Here is a 21382-nt window from a genome sequence, read left to right on the forward strand (position 1 = left end):
AATAGTTCATTTTTGGTTTTGTTTCCCTTGCCTTTGGAGACATGTCAAGCAAGAAGTTGCTGCAAAAGTTTTTAATTTTAATGAAGTCCATCATATCAATTATTTCTTTCATGGCTAGTACCTTTGGTATTACATCTAAGAAGTAATCACCATACACAAGGTCATTTAGCTTTTCTTCTGTCTTCTGGGATTTTCTAGTTTTGCATTTCACATTTAGGTCTATGGTCCATTTTAGTTAATTTGTGTGAAAGGTGTGTCCAGAATGATTTTCTTACATATGGATGTTCATTTGTCCCAGGATATCTTTGAACATTTGTTGAAAAGGCTATCTTTACTCCAGTGTATTGCCTTTGTTCTTTGGTCAAATTATCAGTTGATTATACTTATGTGAATCTATTTCTGGGCTCTCTGTTGTATTCTATTGATCTATTTGTCTCTTATTTTACCAATTCCACACTGTCTTGACTACTGTAGCTTTATTAGTAAGTCTTGAAGTCAGTTCTTCAACTTTGTTCTTCAGTATAGTGTTGCATTATTCTTCATCTTTTCTCTCTCCATATAAACTTTAGAATCAGTCTGTCAGTATCCACAAAATAACATGCCGGGATTTTCATTGGGATTGATTGCATTGAATCTATAGATCAAGCTGCAAAGAACTACTATCTTGACAATATTGCATCTTCCTATCTGTGAATGTGGAGTATCTCTCCATTTATTTAGCTTTTTGAAATCTAACTAAGTTAGATTTCTAACTAAGTATTTCATTTTGGGAGATGCTAGTGTAAATAGTATTGTATCGTTTATTTCATTTTAAAGTATTCTTTTTTTTATTTTTATTTATTTATGATAGTCACAGAGAGAGAGAGAGGTAGAGACACAGGCAGAGGGAGAAGCAGGCTCCATGCACCGGGAGCCTGACGTGGGATTCGATCCCGAGTCTCCAGGATCGCGCCCTGGGCCAAAGGCAGGCGCCAAACCGCTGCGCCACCCAGGGATCCCTGTATCGTTTATTTCAAATTGTACTTGTTCATTGCTGGTATATAATGATTGTCTTTTATATATAAACCTTGTATCCTGTAACCTTGGCTATAATCACTTTTAAGTTCCAGGAGTTTTTGTTGATTCTTTTAGATTCTCTACATAGACAAGCATGTCCTCTGTGAACAAGAACAGTTTTATTTCCTTCTTCCTACCTTTTGTTTCCTCTTTTTATCTTATTACAGTAGCTAGTTTTTCCAATATGATGTTGAAAAAAATGGAAAAAGGATATCTTTGTCTCATACCTGAACTTAGTGGGAAAGCTGCAAGTTTCTCAGTTTATTAAGTGTGATATTAACTCCAGATTTTTGTAGATATTCTTTATCAAGTTGAGGAAGTACTCTTTATTACTAGTTTACTGAGAATTTTATCATTAATGGATTTTAGATTTGTCAAAACTTTTCCTACAGCTATTGAAATGATCATGTATTTTTCTTTCTCAGCCTGTGGATGTGATGGATTTTGTTAATTGATTTTTCCAGTGTTGAATCAACCTTGCATATCTGGGATAAATACCACTTGGTTGAGAATTTTTGCATCCATGTTTATGGAAGATATTGGTCTGTAGTTTTCTTGTAGTGTCTTTGTCTAGTTTTAGTGTTAGGGTGATGCTGGCCTCATAGAATGTTAGGAAGAATTCCCTCTGCTTTCATCCTCTGAAAGAGAATTGGTATAATTTCTTCCTTAAATGTTTGGTGGAATTTACCAATGAACCCATCTGGGCCTTGAGCTTTCCATTTTGAAATGTTATTAATTATCAATTCAATTTCTTTAATAGATATAGGCCTGTTCAAATTATCTATTTTTCTTGTGCAGTTTTTGTCAGATTATGTCTTTCAAGGAATTCATTCATCTGTGTCATCACATTTGTGGGCAGAGTTGTTCATAGTATGCTTTATCCTTTTAATGTTCATAGGCTCTGTAGTGATATCTCCTCTTGTATTTCTAATATTAGTAATATCTGTCATCTGTTGTTTTTTTTTTTTTTCTTAGCCTGGCTAAAGGCTTATCAATTTTATCAATCTTTTTTAAAGAACTAGCTTTTGGTTTCATTGATTCTCTGTTGACTTCTTGTTTTCAATTACATTGATTTCTTCTCTGCTTATTGTTTATTTCCTTCTGCTTCCTTTAGATTCAATTTGCTTTTCCTCTTCTAGTTTCATAAGGTGGACAGCCAGGTGATTGATTTTATATTTCTTTTTTTCTAATATATGTATTTAGTGCTATAAATTTCCCTCTAAGCACTGTTTTTGCTGTATGTCACAAATTTTATTAAGTTGTGTTTTCATTTTTATTCAGTTAATAATTTTTAGTTTATCTTGAGATTTATCTTTTGATTTACATTTTATTTAGAAGTATATTGTTTAATCTCCATGTACTTTGGGATTTTTTCAATTATCTTTCCATTATTGATTTCTACTTTAACTCCACTATGATCTGAGAGTAAACATTGTATGATTTTTTTATTCTTTTCAACTTGTTAAGGTATGTTTTATAGCTCAGAATATGGTCTATCTTGGTGAATGTAAAGTTAATTTTTGACTAAAGTGTGAGGTTTGTGCTGAAGTAATAATCCTTCTCCTCCTCCTTCTTCCTCTTGTCCAGTTGTTACAACATTATTTGTTGAAAAGGTTATTTTTCTCCACTAATTGACTTTTCATATCTGTAAAAGCTTCAGTTGATCATATTTGTGTTGATATACTTCTGAACTATTATTTTTTCTGTTGAACTGTCTGTCCTTTACTAATAGCACATTGTCTTGATTAATGTAGCTTTACAGTGAGTCTTAAAACCATGTTATTGAGCCTTCCAACTTTGTTTTCTTCTTCATAATTATGACTATTTTAGTTCTTTTCCTTCTCATATAAGAAACTGAGTCTTAGGTTAAAAGGTAAAGGGTACAGAAAAATAAATTATAATAACATGAATAAGAGATTTTACTGTTAGCTGTGTCTTTTAATATATTATCTTAAAATTGTTGTTGGGGTGCCTGTGTGGCTCAGTCACTTAAACGTCTGACTTCAGCTCGGGTCATGATCCCCAGGTCCTGGGATCAAGACCCACATCAGGCTCCCTGCTCAGTGGGGAGCCTGCCTCTCCCTTTCCCTCTGCCTGCTGCTCTGCCTACTTGTGCTCTCTCTCTCTCTCTCTCTCTGTCAAATAAATAAAATCTTAAAAATAAAATGTTTTTTAAAAATTGTTCTTTAGGGGAGTCTGCTTGTCCCTCTCCCTCTGCCCCTCCCTCCACTCATGTGCTCACATGCATGTGCTCTCTCTCTCTCTCTTAAATAAATCAATAAAATCTAAAATATATATATTCTTGATTTAAGGATTTTTCTATATACCCATTAACTTTCTGGTAAATTCTTTAGCCTACTTTCAAGGTGAACTGACTTTGCATAATATTCATTCTGTGGCTTATAAGCACTTCAAGAAGAAATATGTTAAACTTAGCGAAGTCCTCTGTTGAATAGAAAACAAGAGACAGAGGTAAGGTTCTGAGTGGTACCTTCAGTCCTTTGTCTGCGCACATCTGATTTTCTCTCCGTCTATATGAGTAGTTCTTCTGTGAGGTCTGCAATTTCATAATCAGGTTCAAGACCACCCTGTTATTCTTACTAGCCTTTTTGGCTGATTCTTGACAAGTAATTGTGAAGCATTTATAAAATATGCCATATTTTCTGTAAGTACTTAAGAAACCTGAATAGCAGCCTAGATTTGCTTTAGTAATTTGAGAACTTTTGAGAAGAACTATTTTAGGATTTCTGAGAAGACCTGTGTGAGGACTCCTGGCCCAGTATGGTAATTGGTTATCCTTCTACTTTCTTTATAAGGCAGGTTTTTAAACCCTTAAGTAATTGTAAGGAATCTAATTTAATAGGATATATAAAGAATACTATATAACCAAGTAGAATATATTCTAGGACCTTGAATGTAGTTCCTATTTCAGAAGCCAAAACAGAATATTCCTTAGCAGTATATCAAAGAAGAAAAAGTTTATTATCATCTCAATATATACAAAAAGTTACTTGGTAAAATTAATTTTTCATTCTTGATTTTAGTAAGCCAAAAGAGTAAATACTTAACATAATAAAGAATATCTGGATGACAAATACTTAATAGTGAAACACTAGATAATTCCTTTTGGATCAGCATTATACAAAAGTGCCTATAAAACCTATAGTTTTAGGAGCACTAGGGTTGCTCAGTGCTTGAGCATCTGCCTTTGGGTCAGGTCATGATCCCGGGGTCCTGGGATCAAGTCCCGCATCAGACTCCCCACAGGGAGCCTGCTTCTGCCTCTCTGTCTCTCATAAATAAATAAATAAAATATTTATTTTTTAAAGAAAACCTATAGTTTTAGCATTTCCCTGAAGGTGTTAGCCAATACTATAAGAAAAAATAATACAAATAATATAAAGCATATAAACTATCATCATTATTTATATTCAGTGTAATTGCTCACCCATAAAACCCATAAGAACCAATTGAAAAAATAATCGAAAGAAATTAAGAAAGTTCAATACTGTATAAAATTTAATTACTATAAATCTCTATACCAGCATTAGCTATTTAAAAGATATCGTGGAGGGATCCCTGGGTGGCTCAGCGGTTTAGTGTGCCTGCCTTCCGCCCGGGGTGTGATCCTGGAGCCGCAGGATCGAATCCCACATCAGGCTCCCTGCATGGAGCCTGCTTCTCCTTCTGCCTGTGCTTCTCTCTCTCTCTCTCTCTCTCTCTCTCTCTCTCTCTCTCTCTCTCTCTCATAAATAAATAAAATCTTAAAAAACAAAAAACAAAAGATATCGTGGGGCAGCCCCAGTGGCACAGCGGTTTAGCGCCGCCTGCAGCCCAAGCCGTGATCCTGGAGACCTTGAATCGAGTCCCATGTCGGGCTCTCCTTGGAGCCTGCTTCTCCCTCTGCTTGTGTCTCTGCCTCTCTCTCTCTCTCTCTCTGCATCTCTATGAATAAATAAATAAAATCTTTAAAAATAAAAAATAAAAAAAGGTATTGTGGACTTCTTAAAAAAATAATAAAAAAATAAAAGATATCGTGGAGAAGGAGGATTCATTCATACAAGCTAGAAAAAGGGGGATTCCTAATGATAAACCTAAAAGAACATTTTTTAAGTAAATAAACAAACAACCTAAAAGAAATTTATGTAACCTCTCTGAAAATACATTTCCTAGCTAAGATAATTAATTGAGAACTTATCTATTTCCTGAGACACCAACAAGATTACAGTAAGAATTTTTATTTAAAGGTATAAATTCACAAAAATAAGTACATCAGAAGACTCCTCAATATACCAGGAATTTTTTTAAAGATTTTATTTATTTATTCATAGAGATGCAGAGAGAGAGAGAGAGGCAGAGGGAAAAGCAGGCTCCATGCAGGGAGTCTGACGTGGGACTCGATCCAGGGTCTCCAGATCACACCCTGGGCTGCAGGCAGCGCTAAACCGCTGCGCCACCGGGGCTGCCCTATACCAGGGATTTATATACATTTTTGGTAAATGGAAAATGAATGGAGGATTAGTAACTTACTAAGTAGAACAGAGGAATCTAACACATAGAAAGCACTAAAAGGTATTCACACAAAAAAGAGATGAATATCACAAACTTTGGGTAGTTTAGGGAATTAGAAGCAACATGAACAATGGAAAGTAGTGATGTGGAGTGGAACTAAAAATTTATGGAATAGACATGTGAAGTAAGAATTAAAAAACAGTACTCTGCCACAGCACCATATGTGGCGTATTAGTCCCAAGCAGAAGGCTGGATGGAGATTAACTCCATCTAGAAAATTCAACAGAGAAAAGACATTAAGGGATGTCACACTTTGGAAGATGAGATGAGTCAGATAGGGCTGAAAATAAGATCAATTCAAAGACTACAAATGGCAAAGGTGGCTTCCTTCCCTGACCCAGAAGTAGACCACATCTCCTTACCATGTAGAACATGGAAGATTCTTCTCTGAAGTTTAACAGTCTCAGAAAAAAAGACCTCGACATACTGATATGGAGTGGTACATCCAGGTTGGGGAACAGTCTGACAATTCCTTAAAAGGTTAAACATAGAATTTGCAATCCCACTCCTTATGTATCTACCCAAGAGAAACAAAAATTTGTACATGACTATTCATTGAGGCACTGTTCACACTAACCAAAAGGTGGAAACAGCCCAATGTATCATGTGAGGGATGGGTAAACAAAATGTGTTATATCCAAACTGTGGGATATTATTTGGCAACAAAGAGGAATGAAGTAATGATACATAATATAACATGGTTGAACCTTAAAAACAATTGCTAAATGAAAAAGCCAATTACCAAAGACCATTATATTGTATGGTTTTATTTATATGAAATGTCCAGGCAAATTTATGGAGATAGATAGTGGTTGTCTAGGGCTGGCTAAGAGGGTGGAAATAGAGAATGATTGCTAATAGGAACAGGGTTTCTGTAGTGGGGAGGGAGCAATGAAAATGTTCTCAAATTAAACGATTATAATAGTTGCCTAATTCTTAATAAACTAGAAACCACTGAGGTGTATGCTTTAAATAAGTGTAATTTCTGTGTGTATTTTTATTTCAATAAAAGAGTTTGAAGTCTATAAAGAAGCATTCAGCCACATTTGATGCTGCAGAGATATTATGTAAGATAAATGCCACAAAAAATCCATTTGATTTAACAACATAGAGGTCATTGGTGAATTTGGTGATTTAAATTTTAGTAACTTCAATTTATTGCAATAAATTTAAAAATTTAGGGCTCCTGATTAACCAGTAAGCAGACTGAAGGTTCTAGAGTAGATAGTCAATACAAAATGTTCCTAAGAAACATAAATAGGGGATCCCTGGGTGGCTCAGCGGTTTGGCAACTGCCTTCGGCCCAGGGCGTGATCCTGGAGTCCCGGGATCGAGTCCCACATCGAGCTCTTTGCATGGAGCCTGCTTCTCCCTCTGCCTCTCTGCCTCTCTCTCCCTCTCTCTGTGTATCTCATGAATAAATAAATAAATTTTAAAAAAAAACGGGGGGGAATAAATAAAATAAATAAATAAATAAATAAAAAACACACAAATAGAGTGGATGGTCTTGTCTAGAAGAAGGATAAGGTACCTGGGTGGCTCAGTCAGTTAAGTGGCTGCTTTTGGCTCAGGTCATGATTCCAGGGTCCTGGGATCAAGTCCCACATTAGGCTCCCTGCTCAGCGGGGAGCCTTCTTCTCCCTCTGCCCTCTCCCCCTGCTTATTACCTCTCTCTCTGTCTCTCTCATGCTGTCTCTCTCTCAAATAAATAAATAAAATCTTTAAAACAATAATGTGGTAAAAAATTGATAAGGAAAAAATAGTCCCAATATAGCAAATGAAAAAGTAGTTTATACAAACCATTTGTAGTATCCTTTTTTATAAAACGAGACCAAAAAGAATATGTGGACAGGTAAGACTTTTCAGAATATGTGAAATATATTGTGATTTTTTTTTTGGTAGAGCCATCATTTGAAAATTTATTTATTAATTTGAAGGAGAGAGAGAGTAGGGAGACAGGGAGAGGGAGAGAGAGAATCGCAAGCAGACTCCTCACCAAGTGTTGAGCCTGACACGAAGTTCTATCCCAGGACTCTGAGATCACGAGCCAAAACCAGGAGCTGGCCACTTAACCAACTGAGCCATCTAGGTGCTCCATATTGTGATTTTTTAAAAGACTACCTGTCTGAAAATTTTAAAAAGCTGCTTATGGAGGAATACTAAAATTTAAGCCATCAGACCATTCATTTTTTTTTTTCAACAAATATTTAGCTCCTACCTTGTGTCAGATACCATTCTTGGCACTGGAGATAATATCAATGAACAGAATAATGACCCCACCCTCATGGAGCTCATTACTATTGAAAGAGCTAGACAATAAATAATGTATTTTAGGTAGTATTGAGTGATACAAAGAAAATAAAACACCGTAATGAGACAAAGTGACTATGGTATGATGGCGATTTCAGATAGAGCGTTTAGGAAAGACCTCTTTGAGGAGGTGACATTGATGACTAGAGGGAGCAAACAAGGTCTGACAGCAGAGCCTCCTAAGCAGACGATACAGCATGTGTTCAGGCCCGGAGGTAGCTGGGTTGATAGAAAGGAGCAGGATTTAAAGGGGGAAAAAATTAGTTCTTTTTAGGATAGTTTGAAATGCCTAATATGCATCCAGGTGGAGAAATCAGGCAGCAGTTGGGGATGTGAGTCTGGAACTTGGGAGCAAACTTCACATTGGAGCTGTACGTTTAGGACATATTGATATTATTAAAAATCACATGAACGAATGGAATCACCTGAGATATGAGAGCTGAGGATTGAGCCCTGGGACATGCTATCATATAAAATATGAGAGAAGAGGAGGGTAATCAGGAGAGATCTGAAATCACAAAAGATGAGAAAAGGGAATGTGAGGGCAAGCTCTGGAGACTGCATCCTCCCCTGGGTTTTGTCTCAGAGTCTTGCTAGGTCAAAGGCAACCAAAACTGGAACAAGAGTTCTAGGAGGACAGAATTAATGCCCTACAACCAAGTCCACATTGCTTCCTGAATGGACCTAGCAGAATAAACCAAATAAACCTGCATATCACCTCTCCATAAGGAAGCTTGTAAATCAGCCTGGATGCCCAGAGACCTTGTGAGTACTGATTTTGTGAGGTACACAGGCAAGAAAGCCAACACAGTCGATGCCTGTGGCTCAGAGAGAGTCTAAGTGTTTCCAGGAATGCTATTTTATGGATGTGAGTAAGTTGCCTATCCCGCTAAATTATGTAAATACCAAACTCCCATCAGGGTCAGGCCAAGTTAATTCACTTGATAACCTCCTGTCATGTGTCACATCAGCAAACTAAGCCACACTGCTCACAGAACACAATTTGATAAACACTGCTCTTTGCTGGTATTTAGTATAAAATGCCAGAGGAATTCATTTTTTTATTGTGCTTTATTGCATATATAGTTCTGATATAAAATTGGGCAATTTTTTTTAAGCTTTGGTTTTTTAAAGCAATCTTTGCTATTTTGTAGCTTTTTAGTCTGCCAAAGTATTTGGTCTTTCCTGATACCAAAAGTGTTGTTAGAACACTTGTTGAATGAAATTAGCTATGAGGTGCCCCTGAAATCTAAGGCCCTTGTCTACCACAGACTTTCAGATTCTTCTGCCACAGTGTAAACCATGATTGAATATGGTTTCTAGAGAAAGAGAATTTTTATGATAACAATAGAACCATGCAGATAAGTATTTGTTCTTTAGGTAAATTAAATTGTTGGCAAAAGATAGCCCAGTCGATTAGGAATATGGATATGTTCACACAGAGTTACAACTAATCATACTACACTTTTAAAATAAAATGTAGTGGGCCTGGGTGGCTCATTTAGTTAAGTGTCCTACTCTTGATTTTGACTCGTCATGATATCAGGGTTGTGAGATCCAGCCCCAAGTCTGGCTCTGCACTGAACCTGCTTAATTCTTTCTCTCTTTCTTCTCTGTCCCTCGCCCACTCATGCATGCGTGCGCACTCTCTCTAAAAAATAAAAATAAAAATAAAATAAAATGCAGTGGAAAGAGGAACCATTTTCTTCTTTCACTTTTCCTATAGTTACACATCTTATCTATCTTGGTGGAAAGACTGAAGATACACAAGTCTAGGGAAGCCAAGGTGCCTGAGTGGCTCTGCCACTCACTTGCTGTATGACCCTAATCAGTTAGTTCACTTCTAGCTCTCTGGACCTCAGGTTCCTCATCAGTAAAATAAGTGAATTATTTCAAATTATGAAAGCCGAGGCCGAGTCCTCCATGACTAAGCATTACCAAGTGTTTGCCAGTATCTGGTTCTTCTCCTCTTCTGGAGCCACATGACTAATTCTGGCCAATCACATATAAGAAGTATTGTGTCACTTCCAGGCTGTGGAAACCTATATATAATTTTGGAGTTTCTCTGCCCTGCCAAAACAATAGAGAAGCTTACATGTTTCAGATAATGTGGAAAGATAGTGGAACCACTCTATTTGGACCTACTTTGAGCCTGTAACATAAACGTGAAATATATTTGACTTCTATAAAGCCATTGGAATCTTTTTTTTAAGATTTTATTTATTTATTCATGAGAGGCACAGAGAGAGAGAGGCAGAGACACAGGCAGAGGAAGAAGCAGGCTCTATGCAGGGAGCCCGATGCAGGACTCGATCCCAGATCTCCAGGATCATGCCCTGGGCCGAAGGCAGGTGCTGAACCACTGGGCCACGAGGGCTGCCCAAGCCATTGGAATTTTGACATTAGTTTGTTCTGTCCCATAATCTAACTTATACTAAATACATTAGATCTAACTCTCCATGGTTTTGTGGGTCACTCCATATTATAAAGATTTTTTCTACTATATTGTATGTGAATAAGAGTACTATGAAGGAGTGTGAAGCCCACATTTTTCTCAAATGATCAAATAAGTTGGTACCTATTAAATCAGTCTTTAAACACAAATCCCTATCATTACTCTCTATTTCAGTCTGTGTCTCTGAAAGATTGATTGCTGACATACTTTCTGATCCCCAATTATTTTGACTCTATTTTTTAATAGAGAAAGCAGCTGGTTTATTCCCTCATTCAGAATACCTTTCCTAGCTGTTTTAAGCATGAAGTTGTATAGAAAAATACAGCTTTACATTGTTTCTAACTTATAAAAATGTTTTGACTATATGAAGAGATGAATATTACCACACGACTGCCACATGTCTCCAAGGAAGGTTCAAACAAACTCTATTCCTTCAGCATGAAGTAGGTCTGTCTTTATGATAAAGAAACTTTCTTGGAAACAGTACCCAACCCATAGGCTTACACCTTAAGCTAAGATGTTTTGGTTGAACACAGAAACCATTGTCCTTAATGCTGTGAGAATAATCTGAAAAAAAAAATCTGCTCAAAAGATTCTCAATTTACAGTTTTTCATACCATATAAAATATGACATTTCCACGCCTGAGATGTTAGTCTGATCTTGGCGAGGACTTGAGAGCAGGGCCAGTGTCATAACTTATAAGACCAATATAAATAAAAATGTAGGACCCCTTGCTCAAAAAGTAGTATGAAAATGTGCTAAGGTACTAAAATACAAAGCTTTTTTCCTTTTTTTAAAGAATTTATTCATTCATTCATTCATTCATTCATTCATGTATTATTCATGAGAGACACAGAGAGAGAGGGGGGCAGAGACTTAGGCAGAGGAGAAGCAGGGTCCATGCAGGGAGCCTGATGTGGGACTTGATCTTGGGACTGCGGGATCACACCCTGCACCAAAGGCAGATGCTCAACCACTGAGCCACCTAGGCATCCCAGCTTTTTTCTTTAAAAAGAAATGTATAAAGCATAATCAATAAGGGTGATACATGATTATTAGCATAAACCTACAGATAGCAAAATTTTTTTATATTTTTGAGGTCACAATTTTATATAATAAGTAATACTTTATTAATGTGATACCTTGACTGATCATAAGATTTTTCTGGCTCATTTTTGTTTAAATTCATTTATTAGATCGTCAAAAGTGATACACTTAACAACTTTTATTTTAAATGATACAATTAAAAGCAAATCAGTCACTTTGGCAAATGAAACATCACACATAATTTTTGGTAATTTTTAATTTTGAGAAGAATCTGCTGATAAACTGACAGTGGAGCTTTTAGGAATATTTTATAGACTGTGACAACACTAGGATAGATTTCTGATAAATTATTTCAAAATATAAATTCTATCTCTTGAGCTTATGACACAGAACAACTTTTCTAAAAAGATACAGCTCCTTACACACCTTAGTTTTATGTATGTCAGAAAATCTAATTTTAAATATAAGTTTGTTCAGTGTTGGTTTTCTCTGGTATATCCCATAACTTGTAGAGGTCATACAAGAAACCAAAAGTCACTTTTGGCTTGTATATAATGATTTGTTTATAGTTTGTATATAATGATTTGTATATAATTCAAAACTCCTACTTATGCCTTCTATTGCTGTATCTTCCATGACAAAGAAAAATTAATTTTAAAATTATCTTCCTCGGAGCACCTGGGTGGCTCAGCAGTTGAGTGTCTGCCTTTGGCTCAGGTCGTGATCCTAGGGTCCTAGGATCAAGTCCTGCATCAGGCTTCAGGTAGGGAGCCTGCTTCTCCCTCTGCCTATGTCTCTGCTTCTCTCTGTGTCTTTCATGAATAAATAAATAAAATCTTAAAAGTAAATAAATAAAATTGTTTTCTTCATTAACTGATTCATTTGAAGCTGCATATGAAAATAGTGTTATTTTCCATGAGATGCAACAATCTTTACATTTAATTTCTAAACCCGTGGATATTTAGTTTGCAATGGTGCTGCTGGTTTTGGGGTTTTGTTTTGTTTCGTTTTGTTTTTTAGAGAGAGAGAGAGAGAGCACACGTGTGAGTTGGGGGAAAGAGGAGAGGAAGAGAGAGAATCCTAAACAGGCTCCATGTCCAGCACAGAGCCTGATGCGGAGCTCGATCTCATGACCTGAGATTATGACCTGAGCCAAAATGAAGAGTCAGATGCTTAACCAACTGAGCCATCCAGAAGCCTGGGTGCAGCAGATTTTAAAACCTGATTCTAAACTCTTTGAAGAATTCCTGTATCTCCTCAATGTGCTTTATTGCAATGTCCGTGTGTATGCTTTTATTTTATATCTATTTTACTGGATGTATATTGCCTAAATGCTACCATTCTCATCTCAGTGTTCAGGCCAGAAAGCTAATATTTTGCTTCAGGGATGGGTTCTGGGAAAAGACAGGCAAGGCAGCCTCTCAGCACTGCTACCACCACTGCTGCTTCTCCTGCTGCCACCATCACCGTCACCAATAAGGGCCCAGGCCCTAGCCCCAGCCACACCCTCAAAGCCCTGTGGTGCCCCAGGCTGCTTCTGGATGAGTGTGCACACCAGGCAGGCAGGCCAACTGTTTGGCACACACACTGTCCATTGCCCACTATGCCTGTGGCCTGAACCTGCATATGCATTCCCAGCATATTTCCTCTGTTCACACACCTGCTCTCTTGTCTCATCAGACTTCATTTGTAAAACACAAGGTCAAAGATAAAATCAAGAGTTTCAAGACCACAACAGAAGAGCAGTAAGCCATGTCCAGGGCCCTGTGCACCTGCACAGGTCACACATGCCCTGCTCAAGGCTTCATGATATATCTGTAGAAATTACTTGGCCCCTTGTACGAATGACTATGGAGACATACATTTATGCCTTTGGCTTTCCATCCTGGGAATACATACAGATGAGCCATGGATGAGGGTCTTATTGACCACTATTAGTTTCTCTGCCTCTCTGCTGATCTAAGCTTATCCCTTTCTGATGAAAATGCTGGATACCAAGGCAGTCTTTCTTTGGAGGAAGCTCTTCATAGATTCAGATGAGAGTTTCTTTTCCCAAGATTCTAGAGAGAATGGGAGTAAGCCAGCAGGACGGGACTAGCATTTATTGAGTACTTACTATGTTAATTTATACCAACTGATTCATTTAACCCTAACAGAAGTTCTGTTAACTCCTTATGCATGAGAATCTGAACTGAATGGTTGAAGGGCTTTCCCAAGATTACACAGCCTGCAAATGGTAGAGCAGAGATTTAAACCAGGTCTGTCTGGCTGCAAAGACTTTGAGAAGCTGCTTTACTGTCCTGAATGTGAGCACTGGAGACAAACTACCTGGGTCCAAATCCTGACTGTGCCACATGATGGCTACATGTTGGATGAGTTACTTCCTAGATCCTCTGTTTCTTCGTATGCACAATAGAGATCAGGCTAGTATAGTACCTACTTCATAGGGTTGATTAGAAAGTTAAGTATGTAAAGCATCAAGAACAGTGCCTGATACTTAGTAAGCCTACAATAAATGTTACTACTACCATCATTACTGTTGTCACCATTCCTTTTCCCACTCGACAGTCTCTCTTCACAGCTCAGAAAAGAATGTCAGTGATCAACAGAAGAGAAGAGCTTACAGACAACAGGGGGCTTCTGCTGTTCGACTTCCAGAAAGTTCCCCTAGAAGGCCTTCTTGCACATGATGTGATCTCTGATCCAATTCTTGCTCCTGGCAGCCCATTTCTGTAGGCCTCTTGGATTCTGATATTCCACTGGTCTGATCAGTTTCTGTCTGGGTTGTGTGTGTTGCAGGTATGAAACATCTCTATTGGATTTGGTTCAATCTCTGAGTCCAAAGTCTGCTCCCAAACCTCAGCCCCATCCCTCCAGAGAAGCTGGGGCCTGGAATCACAGTACTCGCCGACTCAGTCCTCGAAAATCAACATGGAACAAGATGGGGGCAGGCAGGACCCCTGAAGACCTGGAGGAGAATCAAATTCTGGAAGATATCTTTTTCATTTGACATTGAAACACACACTACAAGATTCCCATACGACATGTGTGGGCTTCTTTATATACTGATCTAGGATTTTAAATTATTTTATTGCCAAGTAACCGTGTCTCTCCTTTCACAATGGCCTCTCTCACTAACATCCTGTTATGTGTTGAACTAATCATGCTACAAACCCAGGGTGGTTTTGATCAGACCAATCAGTAGGTAACATATTAAGGGGGCATGGGAGTGGAGGGCCATATCTTTCCTGTGCCAAGCAGAGATTAGAAAATTAACATAGAATACCTTCTACATGCAAAGCCCTTTGCATATTCAGCCTCATTTCCAGTGTTTCCTTCGCAATGCCTTATTGGAAAACGTTGGCTTTCTTTTGTACACAAGGAAAACCTTTTCATGGAAAGATCCCTCTGATTGAAATGGAGCCCTTTTGTAGCATAAGCAGTTTCAGAAAGAAAGAACCTTTACCTCTCTAGCTCTCCTTCACCTCTGTATACGGGTAGTCATTTAATTCTGAAGTTGGGCTTAGTGCCCCTCCCCGTTGCTTGTGACGTCACCAGGACCAGTCTTGAGTCAGTTCCAGGAGTCATCAGCCCTTAACCACAGGGCACAGTGGCCCGGAGGGAGGGACCCAACCAACCCTTGGAAACCAGCATTAAGTAACGCACGTGGAACAACTGCCCTTTGGAAATAAAATGGAGGCACAGGCCTGACATGCTTTTCCTGCCATCCACTCATTTCCCAGGATAAATAAGAGCAATAACTCAGTACTTTTTATTGACTCAAGTGTCTATATTTGTGAGCTGTTCATGGCTGTGTCTGGGGAAAATGCCACTAGAGAGAAAGGAGCATCAGCTGCCACAGGCTGATCGGCTTTCCCTGGTCATCCCTCTTACGTCTTGAGGATCAAAGGCCCAAGGTTGACCAGGCCTTTTATGTGCTCTGCTCTGTGTTACTGTCCCATGACCCCAAAGAGCCCTCTCTACTTGCCAGATTTTCCTCTGCCCCTCCAGGCAGCATCTACCAATCTTTCCCACTGGGCCTCCATTTAACCCAGAGAAGTCTTGTGGAAGAAGTACACTTGAGACCTCATTCTCTGTTCTCCTATTTGGCAGAGCTCTTGAGATGGGTCCTTCAGCTTACAGGGGCTCTAGTGGGCTCTTGTGCTGATGGGTAGCATGATGAGCCTGCTAAAGCCAGTGAGTTGACAACTTCCCAGTCATTGGAAGCAAGGGAGATGTGTCCCCAGAAGTGAGTAGTGGATGACTTTATTTCATCTGGAGGGTATCGCTTTCTTTCTCTCTCCCTTCCATCCAACTCCAGACTTGAAGTGGGACCAAGAGTCTTTATCAGTGAGCATTGAGTAGCCACAGTCAGACCACCCAGGGTAAACTGCTGTTGGTGAGCCTGCATGACTTCCCTGAATTCTTTATCAAAACTAGATTATGTCAGCCTACAAAAGCCTTGTTAAATAGATTCTTTATCTAGATAGATCTAAATCTCATTGTCTCTTCTGGCTGAGGCCCTGTCACCTCTACTTAGCCTTCCCTCCCTTTGGTGTTCTTGCTGTTTGGGGAAGAGAAAAATGAGATCTACCAACACCAGTCCTTAATCTGAGGTCAAGATTATCAGATTTTAGGCATTCAATTACAAAGTTGAAAAAACACTGCAGATTATAGTGTCCTTTTAAAGTTCACCTCATGACAGGAACTGAGTCAATTTCATCCCATTTCAGAAAGCATTTGGAAAATTGAGTTTCCTTTGGTATAGCAAAATAGGGAGCAAAAAACTGAGAGCCCTTAGCCATTTTCTCAATTAAATTTAGATTTCCAGAACTCTCTCTTCCTTGCCCCATAAGTGTCAAGAGCACCATAAGTACATCCATCTCCCTTGGATCAGCCATAACGACACTCCCTCATTTGGAGACCAGTGTCTTTACAGCTTTCTAGAATAAGAGGATGCCAGAAAGACCAAGAAAAGGATTATTTCTCTAAGAAGCTTGTTTGCCTTTAGAAGAATCATAAATGAGAGATATAAGCTAAGGGCTTTTGGCTGGGGGCAGGAGTGGTCACGTGCCACAGATTGGAGTTTAACTGCTTCTTTACCTTCCCCTACATGAGCATTTTGGAAGAGCAAAGATGGATGTTCAGCAGAGCGTCAATCAACTTATTTTTTATATGCTACATTCCCCCACCAGTTGCCTTTATCCTGTAGGCATTTCCTGTGTGTCAGGGCAATGGGATGTGAATATGTGCCTAATCCATTGGCTTCCTTGTGAACTGAACAGCGTATGTTAGCATCTTCATCTGTCTGACTTTGAGATATGTATATGTATATATATGAGAAGTTTGTTGTAGAGCCTGTAAGTTTGGCCTAATTGCAGATTTCCTACAGAGAGAGGGCCTGACACAGAGGAGTCTGCTTTCTTACTGGTAAAGTGTTCCCAACAGTGACTGGATGCCTCCAGCTGCTTCCTCAGAGCAAGACTAGACACATACTAGGGGTATTGCAGTTAATGCCACAACATCACCCACCCTGCTGCACATCACTCTGTGAGAGAGAAACCAATCAATGTTTGCACCATGGGACTGGACAAAGTATGTCCATTCAAGCTCCTACAGGGGCGCAACATGCTTGATTTAGGAAACTAAGGTCAATCAAGGAAAAGCTTTTGCTGACGGTCATCCTTCCTGGAGGCACACTAGAGTTCTTCCAAAGCTGGCCCCCACAGTGAGGACTTATCTAAAAAATCCCAAATGTCCTGGGGAAGGGAGGAGCTCTCTCCTCAGTCAGAGCCTCTCTTTCCACCCGGCCCTGCTCTCAGCACCACAGCCAGAGACTCTGGGAAGGGATAGGCCTAAAGGAGCCCAGCTAGGTGAAGTCTGCCGTCACTAGTGAGGTGGACAGAGGTTTTGGCAGACCCCTCCCAGCTCAGGCTTTATCCTCACTTCAGAGAGTATTGTTTATATACATATGAGATTTTAAGTTAATAAATTATCTCCATGGCTATTTTCCCCATGTGGTTTTGATATCGAATGGTCCCTTCGATACCCCTCATCAGATCAGGGGGGCAGAGGTCCAAAGCAAGAGCAACATTCCAGGTTATCAAAATGTTATTCTTTTCAGTATGTGTTAAAACAGCAGGAGCTTGGGTCAACCAAAAGAAAGGAAACGATTTGTCACATCCTGATAGGTTTTCCTGGTTGACTCCCACTCGCTCCCATCATGTGGACACCAAGCCGCCTCTAGGTTGTGTGGTTGCTGGAATGGAACTTTCAATCTGTGTGCACCTCTGAGTCCCTTCCATTTGCCTGTCCCCCAAACTACTCAGCAAGGAAGAACTATCACAGCACTTCGAGGCAGGAAAAATGGCCCTATCTAGTTGACTTTAGGTGCTAAGAGATGTTAGGCGAGGGCATGTGTGCCGGAAATGCCCAGTTTAGGGATCATACCAGTGGATTCAATTAATGGCCAAAGACCCTATCTCACCTCTTGTTCCCCAGGTCAACCTGGCACCTCCACCTGACCAAGGAGACTGCAAATGCCCCTCAGGTGGAGGTGGCGAGAACACAATTGTCAGTCAGCTCCAAGCCCTGTGCCATCTTATTCAATGCTTATGAAAGTCATACTTTTAAGAAATCATTTGTATATGTGTTTCTTGTAAGCCACCTGTAGTCCTTTATGGAATGAGGACAAGGGTATGTCTGTGCACACCTAAGGTTCTCAAAGTGTTGTCTTGTGCACCAATAAAGAAAATGAGGCATAACAAGCCCTAACTAAGGTCATCAGCTAGTAAAGAATAGAATTCCAACTTGGAATCTGGGGTTGGGAGAGTCATTATTCCCTTCTTCCCATCTCCTCCTTCCTGTCAAACTCGCAAGTAATGGCAAGTCCACCTCCTATTTCTTAACACGCCCCCTTACCTCTATCTCTGCTGGTACTTCTCTAGCACAACAGTCTCTGCATTTGTCTTCCTACCAGATTGCCTTGAACAAGTGACTTTACCCTTTGCCTCACTCTTATCTGTAAATGGGGATCATAACAGAACCTACCTCAAGGGGTTATTGGGGGGTGCAGTGAGCTAATTCATGTCGAGTGCTCAGCACAAATAAATAAGTACTCATAAGGTTACCTGTTACTGTCCTCCAGGAAGCAACCAGGTCATCTTGCCATGTCGCATCCTGGCTTAAAAGTGTTGGATAGTCCCAGTACTTAGTTTCCTGTTGTGTTTAAAAGAGAGCTTGGCCTTCTGAGCATAATGCATGAAGATCTTCATGATTTGGCCCACTGCACAGCTCTGGCCCCACTGTTTTTTTCTCTTGACTTCTGTGCTCCAACCACTATGAACTTCCATAGTTCCTGAAGGCACTATGATCTTCTCCTGACCTTGTGAGCTTTCTTAGTCCTTTGTATGTCCCTTATCACAACACTTGCTATGCTAGAAATGCCTGTTTATCTGATTCCTCCTTCAGCCTTACTACTTGTGAGTTGTACACATTTAGACACATTATACTTTATACATTTAAACTATGTTGTAAAGTTAAGCTTCATAAATTATAACTCTAAGCCTCGGTTATGATCATTTATAAAATTACTTGCAAAAAGGGGATGGTAATTCCTACCTTACAAATTGATGCCTGGATCACTGGCCCAGAGGCCCAGAGGAAAGCCAGAATGATAAGGCAAAACTTGTTCCTGTAAGTCAGCCTAGGCAGGGTTTCCAGCAGAGCCAGAGGGGGCTGCGTGGAAGGTGGAGGGACCAGAAGACCCAGGAGTAAAGAACATTGTTGGGGTTTGTGAGAGAAGAGGAGATGTCTGGCTGGAAGACCAGGGCCCAGACAGGGCATGGGCACGAGCTTCGCCCTCCCCTTCCACTGCTCTCCAGAGCTGGGTGGCCTTGGCGGGCACCTCACTGGCACCACTGCACCGACAGGCCCGGGCCTGACTACTGCCAGGCTGTCCAGGGTCCACTGTCCTCTTGTGCTGCCCTTATAAGCTGGGATATCCCCACTCTTTGTCCTTCTCTTCCCCAGTGCTGAGCTGAGGAGCTTGGAGGAAGAGAAGGCCAGCTGTCCTGCTGCTTGTCGCTGCCAGCTGAGACAGTATGAACTCTGCAGCCCCGATTTTCAGCCTCTTCCTCCCGGCAGGAGGTGATTTAAGCTTGTTGGATTTATATAACATTGGGAAACGGTAAACTGTGTAAATTTGCTATGTTTTCCAGGGACAGTTATTTATGGAGAGGCATTTTTAACTCAAGTGCAGAAGTGTTAAATCATTATAATAAATTCATGCTATTCAGACTTTCTTACATTGTAATAAATTTTTTCTAAGCATGAATGAGGAGATCCATGATTCCTCTAATATACCATTATGTATTTCTTCTCAAAATGACACAACTTACTATATCAACTTGGAGAATAATAGAAGGAGATTTACTGTGCTAGAGGAACAAAAGTCGAGTTAGGAGTGAGTGTGAGAAGGGCCCCAAGAGCAGTGACCCGCCAGCAGAACTTCCCACCTCTCTGCTTGCTTTTGCCCTGCTAGGAGGAGCGGCAGGTACAGCCGCAGCACGGGAGGGTCTGGCGAGGGGCCACCCCCACATCTTGCAGGTGAGCTTAGGAAAAGAGCAGAGAAGTGGGCCAGGAGCCCAGGGGCTTCTGTCCCCTACTATATGTGTTGGGGGGGAGGGGTGCAGGGAGTAGGCTGTCTCAAAAGGGAAATGTCCCCTGGCCTTCCCAAACCATCAGTCTGGGTAGAGAGCTGCCTTCTTGTCACCCATCTCCCATCTCACTCTTCACCTGGATGCTCACCTGGACTGGAGGATTCACAGCTTTCATCAGATTCAAAAAATTCAGGACACACTGGTCTTCCATAAACTCTGACACATTTTTTTTTTTTTATTGCCCACCGTGCACTAGGCACAGTCCCCTGACCTGGTGCCTGACCCCGCACTGCATGCAAGAGCTACATCGAACTACAGTACAGCTCCCACAGGCCAGTCATCACAGAGGCCTGAACAGGGGCTCCTGGGAAGGGGAGGTTCTTCACTCAGAACCTTTTTTGCTGGGCAAAGGGACATTTTTGCTGGGCAAAGACAGGGAAAGAAGGGTTCCTGGCAAGAAGCCATGTCTCAAAGGCATGAAAACAGAGAACCCCCAAAGTCAGGAAGTTCCTGGTCAGCCTTAAATACTGGGCCTGGTGTTTTGGATTTTTTAAAAAGATTTTATTTATTTATTTGACAGAGCATACGCGGGCAGAGGGAGAAGCAGGCTCCTCACTGAGCAAGGAGCCTGAGGCAGGGCTCCATCCCAGAACCCTAGGATCATGACCTGAGCCAAACCAACAGAGCCACCCAGTTACCTCTAGGCCGGCCACAGGAGCAGCAGGGTCTGGTGGAAAGACACCTGCATAGGTTCCCAACCATGGCTGCTTCCCTGCTGCATGTCCCCTCCCCACCTGGGGCTCCCGGTTCCCTCCTCAATGGATGGTGGGTGGGGAGCCGGTCCCTGCAATGCCCAGTCCAAGAGGCTGACAGCTCTCTTCAGGCTGACCCAGCAAATTTCAAACTGGCCACCTTTTCTTCATTCTTTTTTGAAGTCAGACTTACAGAAAAGTTTTGGAAACAATACAAAGAATTCCTGTAAACCCTTCACCCATATTTCCCAAGTGCTAACATTTTAAAACCATTTGCTTTATCATTCACTCTTTCTCACATGTATATAAATACATATATTATTATCTTTTTCCTGAAATACTCAGCAGTAAATTGCAGACATAATACTCTTCTTTCTCCTAATAGTTTAGCATGGATTTCCTAAAAATAGGCCATTCTTCTGCATGACCACAGTACCATGATCACAGGAGGTTAACACCAACACAATGCCATTATCTCATCTGCGACCTTACCTGAAGTTCTGCCCAATTTCCTTCCTAGCTTAGTTTC

General features: G+C 40.3%; 1 protein-coding gene across 15 annotated transcripts in view; it reads left to right on the plus strand.

Annotated features, from left to right (window-relative positions):
- KIAA1328 (KIAA1328 ortholog) overlaps positions 1 to 19740 on the plus strand; it is a 350207-nt gene extending 330467 nt beyond the window's left edge. For all 15 annotated transcript variants that reach the window (XM_041743253.1, XM_041743263.1, XM_041743269.1 and 12 more), the window contains one exon: positions 14241 to 19740. In XM_041743253.1, the coding sequence (XP_041599187.1) occupies positions 14241 to 14451 (211 nt within the window). In that variant the 3' untranslated portion in view covers positions 14452 to 19740. The remainder of the gene's footprint in view (positions 1 to 14240) is intronic.
- Positions 19741 to 21382: the final 1642 nt, after the last annotated feature.

Source organism: Vulpes lagopus, chromosome 1 (genome assembly GCF_018345385.1).
Source record: "Vulpes lagopus strain Blue_001 chromosome 1, ASM1834538v1, whole genome shotgun sequence".
Classification (NCBI taxonomy): domain Eukaryota; kingdom Metazoa; phylum Chordata; class Mammalia; order Carnivora; family Canidae; genus Vulpes; species Vulpes lagopus.